The sequence below is a fragment of the Schistocerca americana genome, chromosome 4, assembly GCF_021461395.2.
Source record: "Schistocerca americana isolate TAMUIC-IGC-003095 chromosome 4, iqSchAmer2.1, whole genome shotgun sequence".
NCBI lineage: Eukaryota > Metazoa > Arthropoda > Insecta > Orthoptera > Acrididae > Schistocerca > Schistocerca americana.
In genome coordinates this window covers 309,956,539-309,978,823 of record NC_060122.1, presented here as the reverse complement: position 1 = coordinate 309,978,823, position 22,285 = coordinate 309,956,539, and the positions used below count along the sequence as shown (strand labels likewise).

Here is a 22,285-nt window from a genome sequence, read left to right as displayed (position 1 = left end):
TTTGAGTTATTTAAAGAAAACACGGATAACCTCAATTGGGATGTCTGGCCGGGGGTTTGAAATCGCTCATCCCAATTACACTGTATTAACAATTGCGCCAATTCATTCGGTCATCGATGTGCTGTAGAGCTACCGATATAGTAGTTCAGAGCATTTGAGGTGCTTACTGCTAGAGCTAAAAGAATACCGCAAACGATGTAGTCTTCAGAGACACAGAAAAAAAAGAAAACATAGGCTTACTATGACCTACAACGGAGCAATCTTCTCAGCAGAGACGGCTGACAAATGACGGTGCTATGTGGCAATTATTAGCCACAAATTCCACTGATTTTAAAATAACTACCAAAATCTGAAGACTGATGACCTCTGTTTTCTGGGACCATTAAGCACCCTCATTCAATGAACTTAGACCGCGCAGTGCACCATAAGTGTTCTTGCCGCTGTGGTACTCGTAGTTGAGTTCGTATGCCTATTGCAAACCGCCGCTACGTAAGAATCTTGCGGCCCAAGATCACCTTCCCATCATACAGACATCGTCATTACACGGTTTTCATACAGCTCACCGTGCACGGAAGTATTTAAGTACGGATTTATATTGGACAATACTGTACTGGTCAGTATCAGATTATATTTTGCTTGCATTATACTTTTCGACTCCATTGTGGACGTCCGTAAAATAATGACGACCATATAAAACGAGACTGGAAAATGTTGGATTCTGTCCGTAAAGCTGTGTAAGCTTGAAAACTAGGAGATAAATTCCTACTGCACTGCCAGTTCTAAAACCCTGTACAATGTACGTGACTGTCCTGTTTGAGAAACGTGGACTTCCTCTTTTTCTCATGCGAATAAAGCGTACTACCTGTCTGTGTATTCTGAAAAATTCATGGCACGTTTTCTGCAAATGGCGCCTGCATTTAAAGTAGAAGTTGTGAAACTAATTAATATTCATGTAACCAGGAAACTAAAACCGCCCGATAAAAAGTAACGAGCTTGCTCAAATAACTCGCGTCAGTCTCCAACTGCCAGTTTTTAATTAGGTCCTTGTCAGTTCTGCATAACAAATTTCACAATTAACAAACATGAGAAAAGATAACTAATAGTAAATTATTCTCACTGTGTCTCTAACAGCACCAAGTAACTGCACTGTTGGAGCACGTTACTTTCTCTACGATGTTTCAAACAATTCTGATTTGATTCCTTCCCTGACGACATTTCAGTGGAGTCGGTGATATGTTTCCAATGTCTGTGAAATCGATGCCCTTTAACTAACAAATAAACAAAAAACTGGTTATTATCGAAAAATTCAGAACAAATGAATATTTTTTTATGTGTAAAACCACAAATTTTGCGTATGCCAGGTTGTATATGTAGCTAAAACTATGTAGAATGGAATAATGATGAACTTATCAATCTGTCAAATAAAATCGCCTGTGACAGGTTAACGCAGCGCATACATTTTTTTTAAAAAAAGTCATAATTCCAATGCAAACTTGAGAGCAACAGGAATACAGAGCGGTGAGAGGACCAGTTCAGCTGAATATACGACAGCAACAGGAGAGGGTTCAGAGATTAATTAATTAAGAAATAGAACGGAAAATACGTTGCAGAATTGAAACTAACAGTAGTACAACGACAAAATAGCTTCGGATAAAACGAGAGACAGCTGCTCAGATTTTTACTTCAAAAATCCCTCTGAAGTGAAAAACGTTTCGCGTTTCAGTTACACAACGTTCACCCCAAGTAAGTGTAAACAACGCCCGCCCAGTTAGCCGTGCGGTCAAACACACGGCTTTCCGGTTTGGTAATGAGCGCCTGGTCCCCGGCACGAATCCGCCCGGCGGACTTGTGTCGAGGTACGGTGAGGCGGCCAGTTCAAAAAATGGTTCAAATGGCTCTGAGCACTCACTACGCGACTTAACTTCTGAGGTCATCAGTCGCCTAGAACTTAGAACTAATTAAACCTAACTAACCTAAGGACATCACACACATCCATGCCCGAGGCAGGATTCGAACCTGCGACCGTAGCGGTCACGCGGTTCCAGACTGAAGCGCCTTTAACAGCAGGGCCACACCGGCCGACAGGCGGCCAGTCTGTGGATGGTTTTTAGGCGGTTTTCCATCTGCCTCGGCGAATGCGGGCTGGTTCCCGTATTATGCCTCAGCTACATTATGTCGGCGATTGCTGCGCAAACAAGTTCTCCACGTACGCGTACACCGCCATTACTCTAACACGCAAACATAGGGGTTACACTCGTCTGGTGTGAGACGTTCCCTGGGGGGGGGGGGGGGGGGGGGGGCACGGGGGTCGAACCGCACAATAACCCTGAAAGAGGGGTTCGGTGTGGGGCAGCGAGGGCGAAGTGTACTGCGGTAGTCGTCGTGGGGTTGTGGATCACTGTGGCTGCGGCGGGAACGGAGCCTCTCCGTAATTTCTAGGCCTCCGGTTAACATACAATACAATACATACAAGTGTGCACAAGTTTTAAGAATTCAGATTCCTTTGTTCCGCTTCCCGTAATTGTAATATGTCTTTGAATGAACTTCTTTATTCTAAAACAATTTGCCGTTCAGTTCCATCCTTGATAGCAAGGGTAAAATTGTGAATGGGATAGACACTTCAAATACTTGACTAACTTGAGAATTGAAACAACTATGAAACATAGAATCATTTACATGGACTTGCCACCTACTCATGGTCACGTTCTTTAATCGATGTGATCAATTTTCGTCCTCATCTTTGTCCTCTCCGAATTTGTGCTCTGTCTCTAATTATTTTATCGCCGACGTAAAACCTTACTTATTTTTTCTCAGTTGCAATCTACCTTTATGCGGTGCATTCAAGTTCTAAGGCCTCCGATTTTTTTTCTAATTAACTACTCACCCGAAATCGATGAAACTTGCGTTACTTCTCGACGTAATCGCCCTGCGGACGCACAAATTTTTCACAACGCTGACGCCATGATTCCATGGCAGCTGCCAAGGCTTCTTTAGGAGTCTGTTTTGACCACTGGAAAATCGCTGAGGCAATAGCAGCACGGCTGGTGAATGTGCGGCCACGGAGAGTGTATTTCATTGTTGGAAAAAGCCAAAAGTCACTAGGAGCCAGGTCAGGTGAGTAGGGAGCATGAGCAATCACTTCAAAGTTGTTATCACGAAGAAACTGTTGCGTAACGTAAGCTCGATGTGCGGGTGCATTGTCTTGGTGAAACAGCACACGCGCAGCCCTTCCCGGACGATTTGGTTGCAGTGCAGGAAGGAATTTTTTCTTCAAAACATTTTCGTAGGATGCACGTGTTACCGTAGTGCCCTTTGGAACGCAATGGGTGAGGATTACGACCTCGCTGTCCCAGAACATGGACACCACCATTTTCTCAGCACTGGCGGTTACCCGAAATTTTTTTGGTGGCGGTGAATCTGTGTGCTTTCATTGAGCTGACTGGCGCTTTGTTTCTGGATTGAAAAATAGCATCCACGTCTCATCCATTGTCACAACCGACGAAAAGAAAGTCCCATTCATGCTGTCGTTGCGTGTCAACGTTGCTTGTCATTATGCCACACGGGCAGCCATGTGGTCGTCCGTCAGCATTCATGACAACCACCTGGATGACACTTTTCGCATTTTCAGGTCGTCATGCAGGATTGTGTACACAGAACGCACAGAAATGCCAACTCTGGAGGCGATCTGTTCAACAGTCATTCAGCGATCCCCCAAAACAATTCTCTCCACTTTCTCGATCATGTCGTCAGAGCGGATTGTGCGAGCCCGAGGTTGTTTCGGTTTGTTGTCACATGATGTTCTGCCTTCATTAAACTGTTGCACCCACAAACGCACTTTCGACACATCCATAACTCCATCACCACTTGTCTCCTTCAACTTTCGATGAATTTCAATTGGTTTCACACCACACAAATTCAGAAAACGAATGATTGCACGCTGTTCAACTAAGGAAAACGTTGCCATTTTAAGTATTTAAAACAGTTCTCATTCTCGCCACTGGCGGTAAAATTCCATCTGCCGTACGGTGCTGCCATCTCTGGGACGTATTGACAATGAACGCGGCCTCATTTTAAAACAATGCGCATGTTTCTGTCTCTTTCCAGTCCAGAGAAAAGAAATCGGAGGCCTTAGAACTTGAATGCACCTCGTATGTTGACTTGTGTGAAGAACTAGTTAAAAAGGGTGCACGATTACATCGACAAAAACGTTTCTTTGAATGAGGTTACAGGTTACATTTACGACTTCGAAGAATAGTCCTACAGTGAATATTTCACCGGGAGGAACACGTTTTTTAGACTCCCCTTGTGTGGACCGCAAACTTGTGTGTTATGATGTGGCATTTGGTTGTGATCCCATGACTCGTCGGTTACTAGTAGATTCAACTGTAATTTGGTGAACAGCGTCATTGACAAAGATTGCAGAGCGAGAGAGAATTTCCTAAATTAATAATGGGAAATAAGACGGAGCTCGTACACCAAATAACAGCACTTGAAAAATATCCCGGAGATAAAGCTGTGAGGATAGCCAGAAGCAAATAACGTTCTTTGCGAGTCTTCTGTCTGCTGACTGGTCTGATGAGTCACCCAGACTTCCTGTGCCAACCTTTTAAATTCCTAGTAACACTCCCACCCAATGTCCTCAATTATTTGTTGGATGTATATCAGAGCACATTTTTTGCCATCTACCTCTCTCTCTAGACCATGGGGTCCAACTCACGGCACGCGGGTTGCATGCGGCCCAAAGCAAGTAGCAGTGCGGCTGAAGAAGTGAACATCTGTTACACAATCGGTAAAAAAAGTCCATAAAATTTCTGTTATGGAAAGTGATGATAAATTTAATATTTGCCATTTCAATTTAGAAATCATACTCGTCGTCTTCTAATGTGCCCAGGTAAGGTTGGGACACCTCTACTAGTCAACATGGAAATTACTCCCTTATGTAACACACGTCTCCCATCATGTCCCTTTTCCTTGTGAGCGTTACCCACGTGTACTTTTCCTAGCCGGTTCTGTAGAAAACCACCTCCATTAGTCCTCTACCAGTCCACTCAAGTTACAGAATCTTTCTGTCACACCACATCTGTTTCTTTCTGGCCTTAACTCATTTGTTCCGAAATGTGGACACAGAAAGGAAGTGACATAAAGAAATTAAGAGCGAAACTTATAAAAATTGAAACTCGTTGTGTGAAAACTGTGTGTGTTAAAACCCCATCGCTAGTACTGTGAAAGCAAGTACGAGTACTTTTAAATTCCGATTACAGTGTCTCGCCTAGAATCGCCTTCGCTACCCCACTCTTAAACAGAACTTAACTGTGCAAGTTACTTTTGATGTGTATGAGGCCGCGGTGGTCTCGCGCTCAGTCCGGAACCGCGCGACTGCTGCGGTCGCAGGTTCGAATCCTGCCTCGGGCATGGATGTGTGTGATGTCCTTAGGTTAGTTAGGTTTAAGTAGTTCTAAGTTCTAGGGGACTGATGACCACAGAAGTTTAGTCCCATAGTGCTCAGAGCCAGCCATGTGTATGATATTAACTACTGTAAACTGTATCTGATTATTTGTATAATGAGTTGAAGAATGGTTGTCACTAATAGCAGAGTGGTTTTCCCGTGAAACATTCACACGCAATGGCTAACTGTTGCGTAGCAAAAGAAATACCCCATTTAAAAAATACGTTAGCTAAATTTATATGAAATTTTCCTAATGAATTGTATTCCTAATTTTCTCTCAATAGGTTCATTTAGGTTTTACAATAGCGAATAAATTTGCTCTACTCCATTTGCAAACTGCGAGAATGTAAAGTGCCGAACTGCATGCACCTGTAATAAATCGATGCGTGTCAGACTGTCCTATCCTTTTTTATTCTATTAATACGGCTCCATTAACAAATAACATTTTTGTTCCTTTTCTGAAAATACAGGTCACTGACCACGCAGTAGCGCAATGCATGAAAGTGTAGGTTTTGCCAAAACTATCTTTCACTAAATATTGGGGATAAGCCTCATGAAATAATTATAAACGAATAGGAAAATATTTTGAAGTTATATTGAGTCCTATTAATGCAACAAAAAGGAACAATGAACAGTGACCTTTCCTTTATCATAGTCACACACCATAAGAATTAGTTTTGTAAGCAGTCTTTCAATTGTATGAGATTTACTCTTTCCCTTTCTTAATGAAATATTTTGACCAACAATGGAGGGAGAAAGCTAAGTACTGCACAAGTGACTGATAATTCGTCCTGGATACCAATACGTTGATACTGTTAGACACAATACACTCTTTACGCTCCAATAATTGCTCGAATACCGCTTTCAACAAAATTAATGAAAACTACCTTTTTTTCCAAATGTAACGTCTTTCTACAAAATCCTCTTGAAATCATGTTTTATCCTCTGTCACATCAGGGAGCACCTCAATTGTCTGTGTGATGCCTCGATCATCGAAGCAGCTCTTCTCTCTCTCTCTCTCTCTCTCTCTCTCTCTCTCTCTCTCTCTCTGTCTCCCTCCCTCCCTCCCTCCCACCCTCCCCCTCCCCCTCCCCCTCCCCCTCCCCCCCCCCTCCTCCCTCTCTGACCGAGAACTACTTACCATTCCTTCGCTCACCCGAACTCTACTCAATAATACTGCCATGTACCCGACGTTCGCCTTGAGGCATCGGCAACGCAACAGACACTGGAGCATCACTGGGATGTATATAAACAACGCATTGGCTCCCCGGACTGCTTCGATCAAAACGACAATAGAAGTCGGGACGAACACCTCCAGAGGTCCTCCTTACCAGGGACCCATTTCTTACATCTACATCTACATACATACTCCGCAATCCACCATACGGTGCGTGGCGGAGGGTACCTCTGCCGAGTCACGTGTGTCCGACTGGATCAGCACGAATCCCTCCGTGCCCCGGCTCTTTAGGGGTTGCAAACCGACACGTCGTCTGTTCGCTTCAACGAAGCTCTGGGCCAATTCATGCGCCAGCACTTAGCCGCCCATGTCAGAGCCCCGTCGGAACCCACCGCAACAGGACCTACGACTTTCCAGCGATATCCTGATACGTATCTGTCGGCGAACTATGGCGAACGCTCAACCTCCTTTCATTAGGGATTATTGGTGACCTAGTCTTCACCTCCCACTACGTTTATTTGCTGTGTGTTCCAGATGTATGGCTGTCAGTGCCTGAGAAGTATTATTTTTATCGAGAAGAGATTTTCCTTTTTTAAATCTTCCTATTGTGATCATAATAAACACTTGTTTTTGATTACCTGTGTGTTATTATAGCTTATCATCAGCTATATCCCCGTGGGAGAGAAATACCATAACCTCTGTACTCATGTGTTCAGCCACGCAAATGCGCTTATAACGAGAAACGTACGAAACAAATTGATATTGCTCATGATATGTACACCTTTCAAGAGCTCGTAGGACCATGTTCATGCAGCTGCTGGAATATGAACAAACACAAATAGTCGATTGCTAGTTGTTCGGAAGGACACGCGAGTGGCACATCTCCAGCCCTTCTCTCCAGGTGATAAGCGTCCGCAGATAGTGTTGACGAAACTCGGTTGTTGTGATACTCCACTGCCTTCCACAGTCCCCACAACCGACGTAATACCACAAAGTTTTAATGAAGTTCCCATTTTTGAGGGACATCCTCTCTTTGGAGTTGTGTGAAGATGCACTGCACCTGCGCCAGGCGTTAGCGATTCTGCTATCAGCCGAAACTGCGTTATTTCCTGCGAGGGAATGATTAATCAGCGACCCAAATCAACCCACTGTGCTGCCACGTAAATGAAATAGTTTCAGTAGAAGGATCACCATTTTCGCGTTGACCCGGTAGTCAGGGTTAAAAATTCACCACTGTGTCATTACTAATCAACTGTAACAATCTGACTTCTTTTAAAATCTAAGAACCCACTACCGCGACTCGACGACACATAATAAAATCGTAACACTTCTTGCTGTTACCTAGCGCACCTGAATATCACAGCTGATGGAAGTATTAATAGAAATTTGTGATACTCATCGCTAGGCATACAAACCACATCAACACAGTCCACATTAGCCAGTGTGAAGTGTATATTTGCGGATGCACTAGTGTTCAAGAAGGAAGAAAATTCCTAATAGACGTTTCGTAAAATCCTCTTCATCTCCTTTATTGAATGACTGTTGGCTATGACTCCAAGTTGTCAACATTGTGATACGTAAACTGAATACACTGATGAGCCAAAACGCTGTGACACACTGCTTAATAGCTTGTTTGTCTGTCCTTTGAACAAAATACATAACTGATTCTGCTGATCAGGCATCCAACAGCTCATTGGTAGGTTTGTGGAGGTATGTGGCATTAGATGTCTACGAACAAGTCACATAATTCGTGTAAATAATGGCCCACTGATTTGCGTACGCCGTGACTGCCCCCGACAGAGAACCAGATGGATTCCATAAGATTTAAAACATCCAAATTTGGTCACTGAGACATCAACACGACTTCACTATCTGCTCCTCAAACCATTTTAGCGCTGTTATGGCTCCAAGACACGGATAATTATACTCCTGAATGATGACATCACCATCGGGGAAGACATCGAGCATGAAGGGATGCAGGTGGTTCACAGCTGTCAACGTGTCTCTTGAAAGCGCAGGAGAATATCTCCCCCGTCCGTGGTACGCTGCACGTTTCGAGCCGCCGTTCATCTCGATGACAGCGTTTGTGGAGACGACCATAGACATAGTGTAGCACAAACGTGATTCAGCCGTAAAGCGGACACGTTCCCATTTATCGACAATCGAATTCTGATGGTCCCGTGGCCATTGCAGCCGTAATTGACGGTGTCGTTGGGTCAACATGTGAACACGTCTGCTGCGGATTTCCACGTTCAACAATGTACGATGAGCGGTATGCTCCGAACACTTGATGATGCACCAGCATTGTTCTCTTTCAGCAGAAATGCCACAGATAAAGCCTCCAGGTCCCACGTCCTGTGAAGAGTCGTGGACGTCCAACCATTTAGCGCCTAGTGGTAGTTTCACTGTGGTTCTACCTCTTTCCGTAGATGCTCGCGGCAGTAGCAAGTGAACATTCGATCAACTTCTCCGTTTGGGAGGGGTCATCCCCCAGTCCGTGTCTGCTCCGCTTACATACTTTCGTTACCGCGTCACGTGCCCCCAACGCCACCAGGTCAATGTCGCGGTGGTCAGTGGTCATAACGTTTTGGTTTTTCAGTGTATAATCCAAGGTTCGTCTGAAAATCGCTGCGAATGCTCTCACAAAACTAACAATACATGAGATATAAACCAAAAACCTTTACTGGCCTTTAAAGTAATAATCACTAGCTACAATGCAGCTTTCACCGCATCTTAAGCTGTTGGAAACTGTCAGCAAACGCTCCTTCCACACTACTGGCCATTAAAATTGCTACACCACCAAGATGACGTGCTACAGACGCGAAATTAAACCGACAGGAAGAAGATGCTGTGATATGCAAATGATTAGCTTTTCAGAGCATTCACACAAGGTTGGCGCCGGTGGCCACACCTATAACGTGCTGACATGAGGAAAGTTTCCAACCGATTTCTCATAGACAAACAGCAGTTGACCGGCGTTGCCTGGTGAAACTTTGCTGTGATGCCTCGTGTAAGGAGGAGAAATGCGCACCATAACGTTTCCGACTTTGATAAAGGTCGAATTGTAGCCTATCGCGATTGCGGTTTATCGTATCGCGACATTACTGTTCACGTTGGTCGAGATCCGGTGACAGTTTGCAGGTATGGAACCGGTGGGTTCAGGAGGGTAATATGGAACGCCGTGCTGTATCCCAACGGCCTCGTATCACTAGCAGTCGAGATGACAGGCATCTTAACCACATGGTGTAACGGATCGTGCAGCCACGTCTCGATCCCTGAGTCAACAGATGGGGACGTTTGCAAGGCAACAACTATCTGCACGAACAGTTCGACGACGTTTGCAGCAGCACGGACTATCAGCTCGGAGGCCATGGCTGTGGTTACCCTTGACGCTGTATCTCAGACAGGAGCGCCTGCGGTGGTGTACTCAACGACAAACCTGCGTGCACGAATGGCAAAAAGTCATTTTTCGGATGAATCCAGGTTCTGTTTACAGCATCATGATGGTCGTATCCGTGTTTGGGGACATCGCGGTGAACGCACATTGGAAACGTGTATTCGTCATCGCCATACTGGGGTATCACCCGGCGTGATGCTATGGGGTGCCATTGGTTACACGTCTCGGTCACCTCTTGTTCGCATTGACGGCACTTTGAACAGTGGACGTTACATTTCAGATGTGTTACGACCCGTGGCTCTATCCTTCATTTGATCCCTGTGAAACCCTACTTTTCAGCAGGATAATGCACGACCGCTTGTTGCAAGTCCTGTACGGGCTTTTCTGGATGCAGAAAATGTTCGACTGCTGCCCTGGCCAGCACATTCTCCAGATCTCTCACCAATTGAAAACGTCTGGTCAATGATGCCCGAGCAACTGGTTCGTCACAATACGCCAGTCACTACTCTTGATGAACTGTGGTATCGTGTTGAAGCTGCATGGACAGCTGTACATGTGCACGCCATCCAAGCTCTTTTTGACTCAATGCCCAGGCATATCAAGGCCGTTATTACGGCCAGAGGTGGTTGTTCTGGGTACTGATTTCTCAGGATCTATGCACCCAAATTGCGTGAAAATATAATCACATGTCAGTTCTAGTACAATATATTTGTCCAATGAATACCCGTTTATCATCTGCATTTCTTCTTGGTGTAGCAATTTTAATGGCCAGTAGTGTAGAATCGTTCGAAGCACCGTGGTCACGCAACGAATGCGAATGTCCTTACACTGCTTGTACGTATTTTCAACTCTTCAGCTCCCATTGTCACAGGCACCCGCTGACGCAAGAACCCGTCGCACTCGTTCAATATTGTCGAATTGTGGGCGTCGACCCGAACGCAGCTCATTCTCGACAGCGTCCTTTCCGTCTCTACAGCATTTAATCCATCCGAACGCTCACTTTTTACTCACTGGTTCAACAACGTACACTTGCACTGACGTTCTATGAGTTTTCGTCGCCGTTTTCCCATAATTTGAAGGAAAACGTCGTTACATTTTGCAATGACACGAGTGCGACGGATTCTTGCGGGTGACTGGTAGCTGTCTTTCAGAATGAGAAGAGTTGAAGATAAGTACGAGCTGTGTAAGGACTAAGATTTTAGCTTACTAACTCATGTATTGTTAGTTTTGTGAGAGCATTCGCCGCGCTTTTCAGAGGAACCTTGTTTTATACACTGATAAACCAAAACATTATGACCACTGCTCACCGCGACATATCTCCTTTTATATCTGTAGATACCGTACAGTGCTGCTGTAGGTACGTAAAAACACACGTGTATTCGAATGGAACGTTGTGCAAAATTTCGGAGCAATTGGTAAAGAACTTCCGTAGATTTAAGGTGTCGAGGAAACGAATATTTACATGTAAATGTTCGTTTTTTCAAAAGTTTAAATCTACAAAAGTTGATCGCCAATTGCTTTGAAATTTTCACATAACGTTGCATTCGAATAAGCGCGTGTTTTTAAATACCTATGTTTTTAATGTATAAAATATATAAATCAATATGTGTCATCTAAATGTCATCCGCTAATACCAAACTTCTCTAGAAATCCTTGACCGATTTACGTCATAGTTTTATATTTACTCAAAGAACATTCGAACGGACAAAGGCTATTACACTGCTTTGACAAGGGTCATGTGGTGCCTTTTAATACCGAGTGGGAAGTACTTTTGCCTTGGGCTGTACAGCAACTCGACGTGGAATGGACTCAACAAGTCGTTGGAAGTCCCCTGCAGAGATGTTGAACCATGCTGCATTTATAACCTTCCATAATTGCGGAAATGTTACTGGTGCAGTATTTTGGCACTGACTGACTACTCGATTATGTCCCATAAATGTTCGATTGGATTCGCGTCAAGCGACTGGGTGGTCATTCGAACTGTCTAGAATGTTCTTCAAACCAATCGCTAACAATTGTGGCCAAGTGGCATTGTGCAGTGTCGTCCTTATAAGCTCCGTCGTTGTTTGAAATCAAGAGCGAAATCAAGTAGCAAAACATAACTGATGATCCAGTTCAGTCCATATAAACACAACCCATACCAGTACGGACCCATCACCAGCTTGCACTGTGCTTTGTTGACAACCTGGTTCCAAGGTTTCGTGGGGTATACGCCACACCCGAACCCTACTATCAGCTCTTACCCACAGGAATCGAGAATCATTCGACCGGCCCAAGGTTTTCCAGACGTCTAGGGTCCAACAGATACGGTCAGAAGCCCAGGAGACGTCGTGCTGTTGGCAAAAGCACTCGTGTCGGTCGCCTGCTACCATAGCCTATTAAATCCAAATTTCGCCTCACTATCCTGACGACTGCGTTCATCGTATGTCCAAAATTGATTGCTGTGGTTATTTCTTGCAGAGTCGCTTGTTTGTTAGCATCCATAGCTCTACGCAAACGCCGCTACTCTCGGTCCTTGAATGAACTGCATTGTCCGTGGTGAGAGGCAGTGCCTGAAATTTGGTTTGCACCACACACTCCTGACACGGTGGATCTCGGGATATTGAATACCCTAACGACTTTCGAAATGGAATGTCCCATGCGTCTAGCTCCACCTACCATTCTGCGTTCAAAGCGTGTTCATTCCCGTCATACGGCCGCAATCACATGGGAAACCGTTTCACGTGAATCATCTGAATACACACGTCAGCTCCGGCAATGCCCTGTCCTTTTATATCTTGTGTACGCGATACTACTGCCATCTTTATATGTATTTCATTTTATTTACACGTACAGTTCCGTAGGTCCAAATTAAGGAGCAAATCTCCAAGGTCTTGGAACTTGTCAGTACATGAAATTACAACATAAAAGTAATAACAGATAAAAATAAATGTTTATGAACCCGAAAAATGTCAAGCCATAAGTTTAAGTAAACGCAATCAACAATACAATACGAATGAGCTTAATTTTTCAAGGAACTCCTCAACAGAATAAAAGGAGTGACCGACGAAGAAACTCTTCAGTTCCGGTTTGAAAGCGTGTGGATTACTGGTAAGATTTTTGAATTCGAGTAGTAGCTTATTGAAAATGGATGCAGCAGTATACTGCACACTTTTCTGCACAAGAGTTAAGGAAGTCCGATCCAAATGCAGGTTTGATTTCTGCCGAGTATTAACCGGGTGAAAGCTGCTTACTCTTGGGAATAAGCTAATATTCACCACTTATTGTCTGAACCGCCCGTTTCTCCGCTTAGCATGGGAAGAGTTACTCCAAAATATAATACCATACGACATAAACGAATGAAAATAAGCAAAGTAAACTAATTTTCGTGTTGAACAATCACCTACTGCAGATATCGCTCGAATAGTGAAAATGGCAGCGTTAAGTCCTTGAACATGAAGCTGAATGTGGGCTTTCCACGACAGTTTACTGTCTATCTGAACACCTAGAAATCTGAACTGTTCAGTTTCACTAACCATATGCCCATTCTGTGAAATTAAAGCTTCGGGTTTTTTTTTTTTTTTTTTTTTTTTTTTGGATTGTGTGTTAGAAACTGTAAAAACTGAGGCTGACTGTTTTCTACAAACCATGAACTTATTGTCATGAACTGCACTATTTGAAACCGAGCCAACGTTGCACACATCCTTTACCCTTTATTTTACCCACCCAGTACCTCATAGAGAAAAGAGAATATAGCATTTGCAATTGTTAAACGACTTCTAAAGCCGAACTGCACACATCACAGCAAATCGTGTGACATAAAATGATCAATTATCTGAAATGTATAATGGTAGTGACACACCAAAATCACAATAGCAATCCGTTGTAGTTGCTACATATTTTATTACAATCAAAAGCATTATAAAATCACAATCACAATAATAAAGGAAACTGCCTTACAAGGCTAGATCACTTGGACAAATAACAAATAAATTTCTTTAACCGAAACAAGGCCCATAAAACTTGAAATTTAAATATGACTAGGTAAATATACCCAGGTAAAGCTTTACTTAAATAGTACAAATGTCCATACAATTCCCATCAGAACTCTCATTACTTCCCATCAGCTGAGGAACAGATTAAGGGTAAGAAGACATATCTTTTAAGGTTTGGCTAGCCAACTTTCCGAAACAAAACTATATACAAATGACTAAAACAATTAAGGAGGTGCTTTAAGTTTGACCAAACAAATCTTCAAATTTACTTACTCAGTTGATTAATCAACAATATTCTTAGAATGATTACAACTAGAACATGACCATATGACAATACCCCTAAAATGAGGTTGCTTCAATATTGCGTGTGAATTAGCGATAGACGCGAGCAGACCAAGGATTCAAATCAATACGAGAGAGCCACGAGACAGGAAATGACATAGAAATGTACTCAACTTTGCACTGCAATTGAACTTCGGATGCTATAATTCTCCGCCGGAAAGATGGAATCACGCAGTAGTGACAATATAACCCAATATGTAAAGGAGAGGACAGGGCCTTAAATATCTCTCGCCCCCCGTGGTGCTCTGCACCCAGTATGCTCGCGTCGACCGCTGCCAATTATCTGTAACACAACACACATGAACGGTAGACAATATTCTGAGACATAAACTACACAATCTTATCTAGAGAACAGGTGATCAATACAATTGAATAAAAACAAATTAGCATCCGTTACTTGGCGAGTGCCAGTCCTTAAACTTTGATTAATAAGTTCGCTAAAAAATCATGCCCTGAAGTTAAGGTGACAAGAATTATCTCGGCGCACATTTACACGCCAAACTACCAAATGAACTACAAGGTAGAATAGAGGACGTATCTCGGCGTGTCTTGAAACGCCAGAGCCGGACTTGCTCACTACTCGTTGCACTTCTAGCTACGTCTTTAACCAGGCCTCATGTCGGTTGGTTGGGCGTAGCCACACTTCCTCAATCGCCGTCAAGATAGTTAGTCACGACACCGAGGTAAGTGATAAACAACTAAAACAGTTTCAAAGGATTTTTAGTACAATGGCACATTCAATTAAGCCGCACGCAACCCACCGAAGCAACTCGGCGACTCCAATTCAATCGGCCGGCGTAGCTTATAACAGACTCAAAGGACCTTGTCCTCCCCACCTCTAGGAAAACCAAATCACCATGGGCGGTGGATCTGCCCTCACGACTCAACACGCCGTAGCCGCTGGCCCCGCTCCTTCGTTGTCCGACTCGTCCTCTCGCCGCCCTGCCTACGTACACAGTCCCACGTGACTCTCGCTCACCGCCGATCCCGACACACCTCCCCAGCAGATCGCACGCGCTGCCGTTAAATCCGCGCCGCCAAAGATCAGCATAAGACAAATAAGCAAATAAGTCGACTCAAAGATCAAAATGACGATCGATGGAAACTGGCGCCAAAAACGCACCAGCTCATTATTCTTACATACACAGCTTTTTCAATAACTTTTGCAAACACTGATGGCACAGAAATAGGTCTAAAATTATCTACATTATCCCTTTCTCCATTTGTATAAAGCGGCTTTACTACTGAGTACTTTAATCTTTCTGGAAACCCACCATTCCTAAAGGAAAAATTAAAAATATGGCTAAATACAGGGCTAGGATGTGGAGCACAGTACTTTATATTCTGCTAGACACTCCATCATAACCATGAGAGTCCTTAGTCTTAAATGATTTAATTATTGACTCAATCTCGCTCTTCCCTCTTGTCTGTATCACAGAGGAGTATTTCAAACTTAATCTCGGAAAGGCATTTGCCAAGAAAGTTATATGATTCCCTGTAGAAACTAAATTTTTATTTAATTCCGCAGCAATGCTCAGAAAATGGTTGTTAGGTACTGTACATGATGTGTTGGCAAATATGCCAACACCTTGTAGATAGAGGAGGCCGAAATGCACGCTATCTAACGCAGACGGGCGTGAATTCTGGAACAGGATTAGTGAATTCTAATAAGAAAAGTATGCAGCTCCTCGAATACTTATCTTTTATTTTTTGATGTGAATACAGCATTCTTGATGAGACATTTCATACGATAGCTATCAAACTATGTAAGGCTAATGGCGCCTTGCTAGGTCGTAGCCATGGACTTAGCTGAAGGCTATTCTAACTGTCTCTCGGCAAATGAGAGAAAAGCTTCGCCAGTGTAGTCGCTAGCAAAGTCGTCGTACAACTGGGGCGAGTGCTAGTCCGTATCTCGAGACCTGCCATGTGGTGGCGCTCGGTCTGTGATCACACAGTGGCGACACGCGGGTCCGACATGTACTAAATGGACCGCGGCCGATTTGAGCTACCACCTAGCAAGTGTGGTGTCTGGCGGTGACACCACAGTACATATATCTGATTTATCAGTAACATAAATTTTTTTGCTGCGAACTTATTTTATATCGTCGAACTTGTGCTGCTGACGAGACACTTCCTTCACAACTGACCATATGGTTTTAATTTTATCCTGCGAATTAGCTATCCTATTTGCATACCACATATCGCTATCCAATGACTTCTGTCACCTCAGCTGGAGTGTGGTTCACAACGTCTTCAATTAACTACCACTTTGCAAGCATAATTTTAACATGGTAATTTCTCTTTTCAGTTCACCTACAGCATTCAGACTGTAATATTTCACGATCCAACTCATATTCCGTCCTCCTCTTGCTAAATCCCCGCCCAGGATTGCCCACTCAGAAGTCCGAACGGGCAATTACTTTACAACTTCAGTGGTTTGTGAAGGAAATAGTAATCACTAACAGACTGTTCTGCAGACTGTATGTACTTGAGAGTTCCATTTCGATTTTGTTTTCCGTCAGTGCATTTTCTCTAACAATTCATCATATGGTCAGGGGAAATAAACATCATAGTGCAAAATGTAATAGTATTTTTGCTACCGCTGACAGAGTAGAAAATTGAAAACACGTATTGTGTGAAAGCAACGAAAGATGCCGTGATCATAGCTGCATTTGTACAGAGTGTCCCAAGAGGCACAGTAAATATTCGAAGAGACTAATTCGAATAAAACAATCCATATAACACGCGTTCAATTATTACTGGCTACAGAGATACAACAGTTAGAATGCATCCCAAACAAATACTCACGGAAGATGCTAAGCAGATGCAAATAATTAATCTCACAGCTGATTTCATAAATTCGAATTCAGTGCTCTTTGGAATTCTCATAACAACACAGTTTATAGCTCCTCCAATGTCGTTTTTGTCTTTCTTTTATGAGGGCACCACTTTTCATAATCAGAACGATCAATTCGTCTCTTGTGTTTAATTTTTGTTTGTAAATATTGCCTTTTAGTCATGCCCACGGGCAATATTGAAAGGGTAAGGCCCCGGCAACGTTAAGTTTCGATGATGTGAAACTTGACGAGTAGAATATGCGAGGCCCCGTTTTGTTGGAAGAACGTACTCATTCTTGTAGCCAATGCGGAAAGCTCGTTTTAAATAGTCTAGACAACAGAGCCCTCTAAGAAGATGTTTAAATGAAACAGTCTAGTAGTCCAAAAGGCCCCAGTCACATTTAAAAAACTGAATAAATGTAAATTCAAATTCAAATTCACAATGTGGACTTCAAACTAAAATGACAATCGATAAATATTTATCTCTGTAATAGGCTGTGTCTCTATACACAATAAAAATTGAACACATCTTTTATTAGAATTAATATATACTTCCACCTCCCAAAGTATTTACTGTTCCTCCTGAGATATCCTGTATAACTTTTTTTTATATTTGCCTTGGCCACAAATATTCTGTTAATGTCATGATGAGTTGGGGCCACTCGCCACCTCCATAAAAACTTAAAAATACAGTGATACAAAGTATTTGGTTAATGTCAGCAAAAATCATAAGTGCAAATAGTAACTACAAAATCCCCCCAATATTAACGAAAATCCAACAATGTGGGACGTCGCGCAATTACAGGCAGTTGCCGGGGTGCTGTCCCCGTCAACATACGGCCGTAACGTTTTGTAAAAATGCAAAATTCTCTGTGGTAAAGTTCATTCTGAACAGATTATGTGCTCCAGGTCCTCTTCAATGCATTCGCGTAAGTGTGTGTGGATCATCAGTGTAGACCTAAATAATTTACGCTGTCTTATATTTAAATTTCACATTCAGTTTCTACCGCAATTTGCGAAGAGGAACGATAAAATGTTGTCGACTGTAAATTACGAATTCTTTGCTTTGCAGATGACAGCCACCCTCAAGGCGTCGAAGAACGTCGTCCGGAGGCAGATGAAGAGCGTCATTGGCGCGCTCACTACGGAAGAGAAGCTGCGCCAGTCACAGATCGTCACCAACATGGTGGGTTTAGATTTAGCGTGTGTGACTGTGCAAGAGATAGATACACACATACATACACACAAACACACAAACACACACACACACACACACACACACACACACACATACACATACACATACACATACACACACACACACACACACACACACACACACACACACACAGAGAGAGAGAGAGAGAGAGAGAGAGAGAGAGAGAGAGAGAGAAGGGCATTATGTTTTCAGTGAAAGCTTTATTTATGTACAGCATCAGCTGCTGCATAAACCTTATTAAAATGTGATACTAGTAGTTTCCGCTTATGTGGACTACTTTCTAGCTGTGGCCAATAATTCGTTACAGCAATTTGGTTTCTGATGTATGAAAATACTTTCCTTAATAATGGCTTAAATGGTCGAACATGAGTATTTATAGATACCTGACATTGTCACCTGGAGGGCTACCATCTATATAGTACATAGAAAGCTTCAGATATGAAGTTTTTATTGTCTTGATCGCAGTGGATTACTAATTTCGGCAGGGTTAAGCTTCCATCTTCAGATCCGCAAGCATTACAAAACTATTACACTGCTGTAGCTGCAATCGTAAATTAACGATTTTACATTTCTTTTTGACATACCATCAGTGTATAGGTTGTGAAATCATGCTGTGCGATAAACCGCACGTTTGTTTATGTGCCATCGTATCGGACTGTGAATTTGAAATAAAAAATGAGATTACCTTTGCAGTAGTTATTGCAATAGATGTACAAATTCCAATATACGCCTAAGATTACATTATCTCATAACGAAAAAAAAGTAAAACGTTAAAAAGCATAACTTTCTTCTCATGGCAACGACATCAAGAAGCGGCGCATGTGTCTGAGATGAATACGTGGTACATATTGCTAGTAATCCAGCACACCTACATGTGATCAAGGCAATCATAACGTCATATCTGAAGCTTTGTATTTATGTTACGCGTCAGTAACACACTTCTGGTAACTGGTCACATTTGCACTCCTGCTGAAAAGGCAGTATGTACACTTTTTGCAAGACCTGCCGAAGTCACTCTCAATACCCTCACGTCGTAACCATCGAAGAGATTTTGTAACTGCATTGATGAAAAACATATTCCGTTTGCCTGTAGGCTAATGTTTTTCAGAACGGAATTTTCGCTTGGTTGCGCTTTAATGTAATAAGAGTAACTTGGCCAGGTCTTTTAAGAAGAGTATACGTCACGTTCCCAGTGCGAGTACAGATGTGTCCAGTTGTCAAAAGAGTTTAAGTGCTGTGCAACAAAATTCTCACGTTTGGCTGTTTATGTCATTTTTAAGGAAACTATGTTTGACAGCCGAGAAATCAAAATCCTATAATAATGGCTTGTTGTCCAGTGACAGAATATGGCCCATATGGACGGAAATCAATAGCACAACTCAGTAAAGCTTATGCAGGAACTGATGGTGAACACAAACTTGTGTTCATTGAAATTGTTACGGCTCTGCAGCATCATCTCGCATTTATAACAGCAACTTTTTTTACACCATTCCCTATTTACGCCCACTGTGAGGAATGGCTCAAATGGCTCTGTGCACTATGGGACTTAACATCTGAGGTCATCAGTCCCCTAGTACTTAGAACTACTTAAACCTAACTAACCTAAGGACATCACACACATCCATGCCCGAGGCAGGATTCGAACCTGCGACCGTAGCGGTCGCGCGGTTCCAGACTGAAGCGCCTAGAACCGCTTGGCTACTAGCGGCCGGCCACTGTGAGGACAGTCTGGGTATACAGAAGGGCACCAACTGCATTGATCATGGGTAGACAAGTATCGAAATATGATACTGGATTTTAAGACATACCCAGGAAGAGATACAGACTCAGATCACAATTTACTAATGAAGATTTGGTTGAAGTTTAAGAGAATTATCAAGAAGCATCAGTGTCCAAATAAGTGAGATACTATAGCACTGAGGAATGGTTACGTGCGTTTGGAGTTCCTGGGCTGTAGATATGGAGATAATGAATGCCACAGTAAATTACTTCGTTGACAAGGAAAGCGCATCTCATTAGTTGGAGAGATAAAAATGAGACGGTAATTCGAGCAAACTGAGCAACACAAGAAATATTCCGACTGATCGACGAAAGAAGGAAATACAGAAAGGATCAGGAACAGAAAGAAGAGAATCCAGCAATAGAAGTCACGTAGAAATAAAATCAGTAGGAAGTTCAAGGAAGCTATAGTGAAATGTCTGTAGTAAAAACGTAAAAAAATTTAAAAAGAAAGGCGTCTGCAGCGTAAATAAAATGCAAAATAAGTAGTCATTGTTGAGACTCCAATTGTTAGACGCAAAGGAAAGAACAGAAATAATGCAGTGAGATCTTGAACGAGGCAGAGGAACTATTCGCTGACAGTGAGATTTTGCACAAGCCAGAGGAACTGTCTGCTGACATGATACGATGAGATCACGCCAGCAGACATTTCCACTCCCTAAGACATGGAAGTGCGAGTTTGAAGGTCATTGGAAGACTTCACCTTTGGAACCCAATACAGTGGAAATTCTGCTTGTCAAGGATTCGACAAGTCTTTGATGGGTTTCCGGAGTACGTGGCACCTGAGGTCAAGGCCGATGGTGAACACGGGAATGGAGCGCGGTAACAACCCATATGTTTCTCATCGGGTAAAAATCAGCCGAATTAACAGCTAAAACCTCAAGGTGAGTTCATTATCATGCTGCTCAAATCATTGAAGATCGCCGCCTAGCCTCCATTGTACGACGGGGTGAGGTACTTGTGGTCCTCTATTATAGGGCGGGTAAGCCTATTCGTGGCTAAGCAGATGTCTGTTCCTGGATGAGCTGTTCTCATATGACGCAGTAGTATATATTGAGATAAAGTCGTTTGGATACAGTTGCGGACTGCAGCTCTAATGGAAATAGTGGCGGTTGACCCAAAACAAAGAAAAGAAATGTAATGCGTCTAAATTCTCAGATTCGATGTCATTTGAGTACACAAGCGGTAACCAGTCACATCCGTTAAGTATTTGTCTGGTCTGATTTGTTGTGAACGAACAAGAAACTCTAGCGGTGGGGAAGACATGCCAGTCAGAGATATCGAAGGAATCCTAAGGATGTGTAATTTTTCTACCAAAGACGTCACTTACGAATATCTTGTCCAGTTTTTGACAAATGTTCGTCGGTCTGGGGATCTTACTAAGAAAGGGACTGCGCCTACTCTCCATCGCCGATTTAGTCCAAATTTCAGCTACATGCAGGGCTTGGCCAGAAACGAAAGTGACAGAAGGTCGAGCTCCAGATGCGAAGGGTTTGAAGGGTTTAGAAAGAAAGTAGCATTTTTGGCGAGGGTAGGGCGACGCATCAATCATTTATGTTAGCGTTGTTTCCAGGCAGGGGCTGACACAACGGAAGGAGTACAGAACGGTAATACGGGGGTCGTTGGCTCGAGTCCCTATGCGGAAACACTGTTTTACTTTAAATTTTTTCGTTAATTGCACTGAAAAAAAAAAACAAAATAATGCTTAATATATTGTGTTTATTAATATGTTTTTACAAAAGGTATGAAAAGAAAAGGCAAAGCAAAATTTGGGAATGCTGTTAAATTTCTGAGAAAAGACTGACAATGTCCACCAGGGCACTGTAAATAACTTTCGAAGAATGGATTGTAATTAAGGAATACAGGATTTCGTATCCTACTAGTTTCTTTTGATCTTTGAGCAGTCCACTGCTGCTAATGGAAACCTCCGATATCAGTTTTTACCGTTAGGAAAAGAATTTAACCAATGAGCTTCAAAACGGATCTTTTCGAGAGAGAAAAACAAATCACATTCCGAGAAGACTGCAACAAAATACATTCCACTGTACATCATCAGCTTATCTCGCCAATATTTGTCGAAATGATACGTTGGCCGCGCGGGGTAGCCGCGCGGT

The 22,285-nt window shown here is 42.9% G+C and overlaps 1 protein-coding gene across 1 annotated transcript in view; it reads left to right on the top strand.

Moving 5' to 3' along the window:
• Window positions 1–22,285, top strand: part of LOC124613174 (5-formyltetrahydrofolate cyclo-ligase-like) — a 97,660-nt gene that overhangs the window by 5,795 nt on the left and 69,580 nt on the right. Inside the window, exon 2 of the mRNA XM_047141810.1 lies at window positions 18,246–18,359. Within this exon, the coding sequence (XP_046997766.1) occupies window positions 18,246–18,359 (114 nt within the window). The remainder of the gene's footprint in view (window positions 1–18,245; window positions 18,360–22,285) is intronic.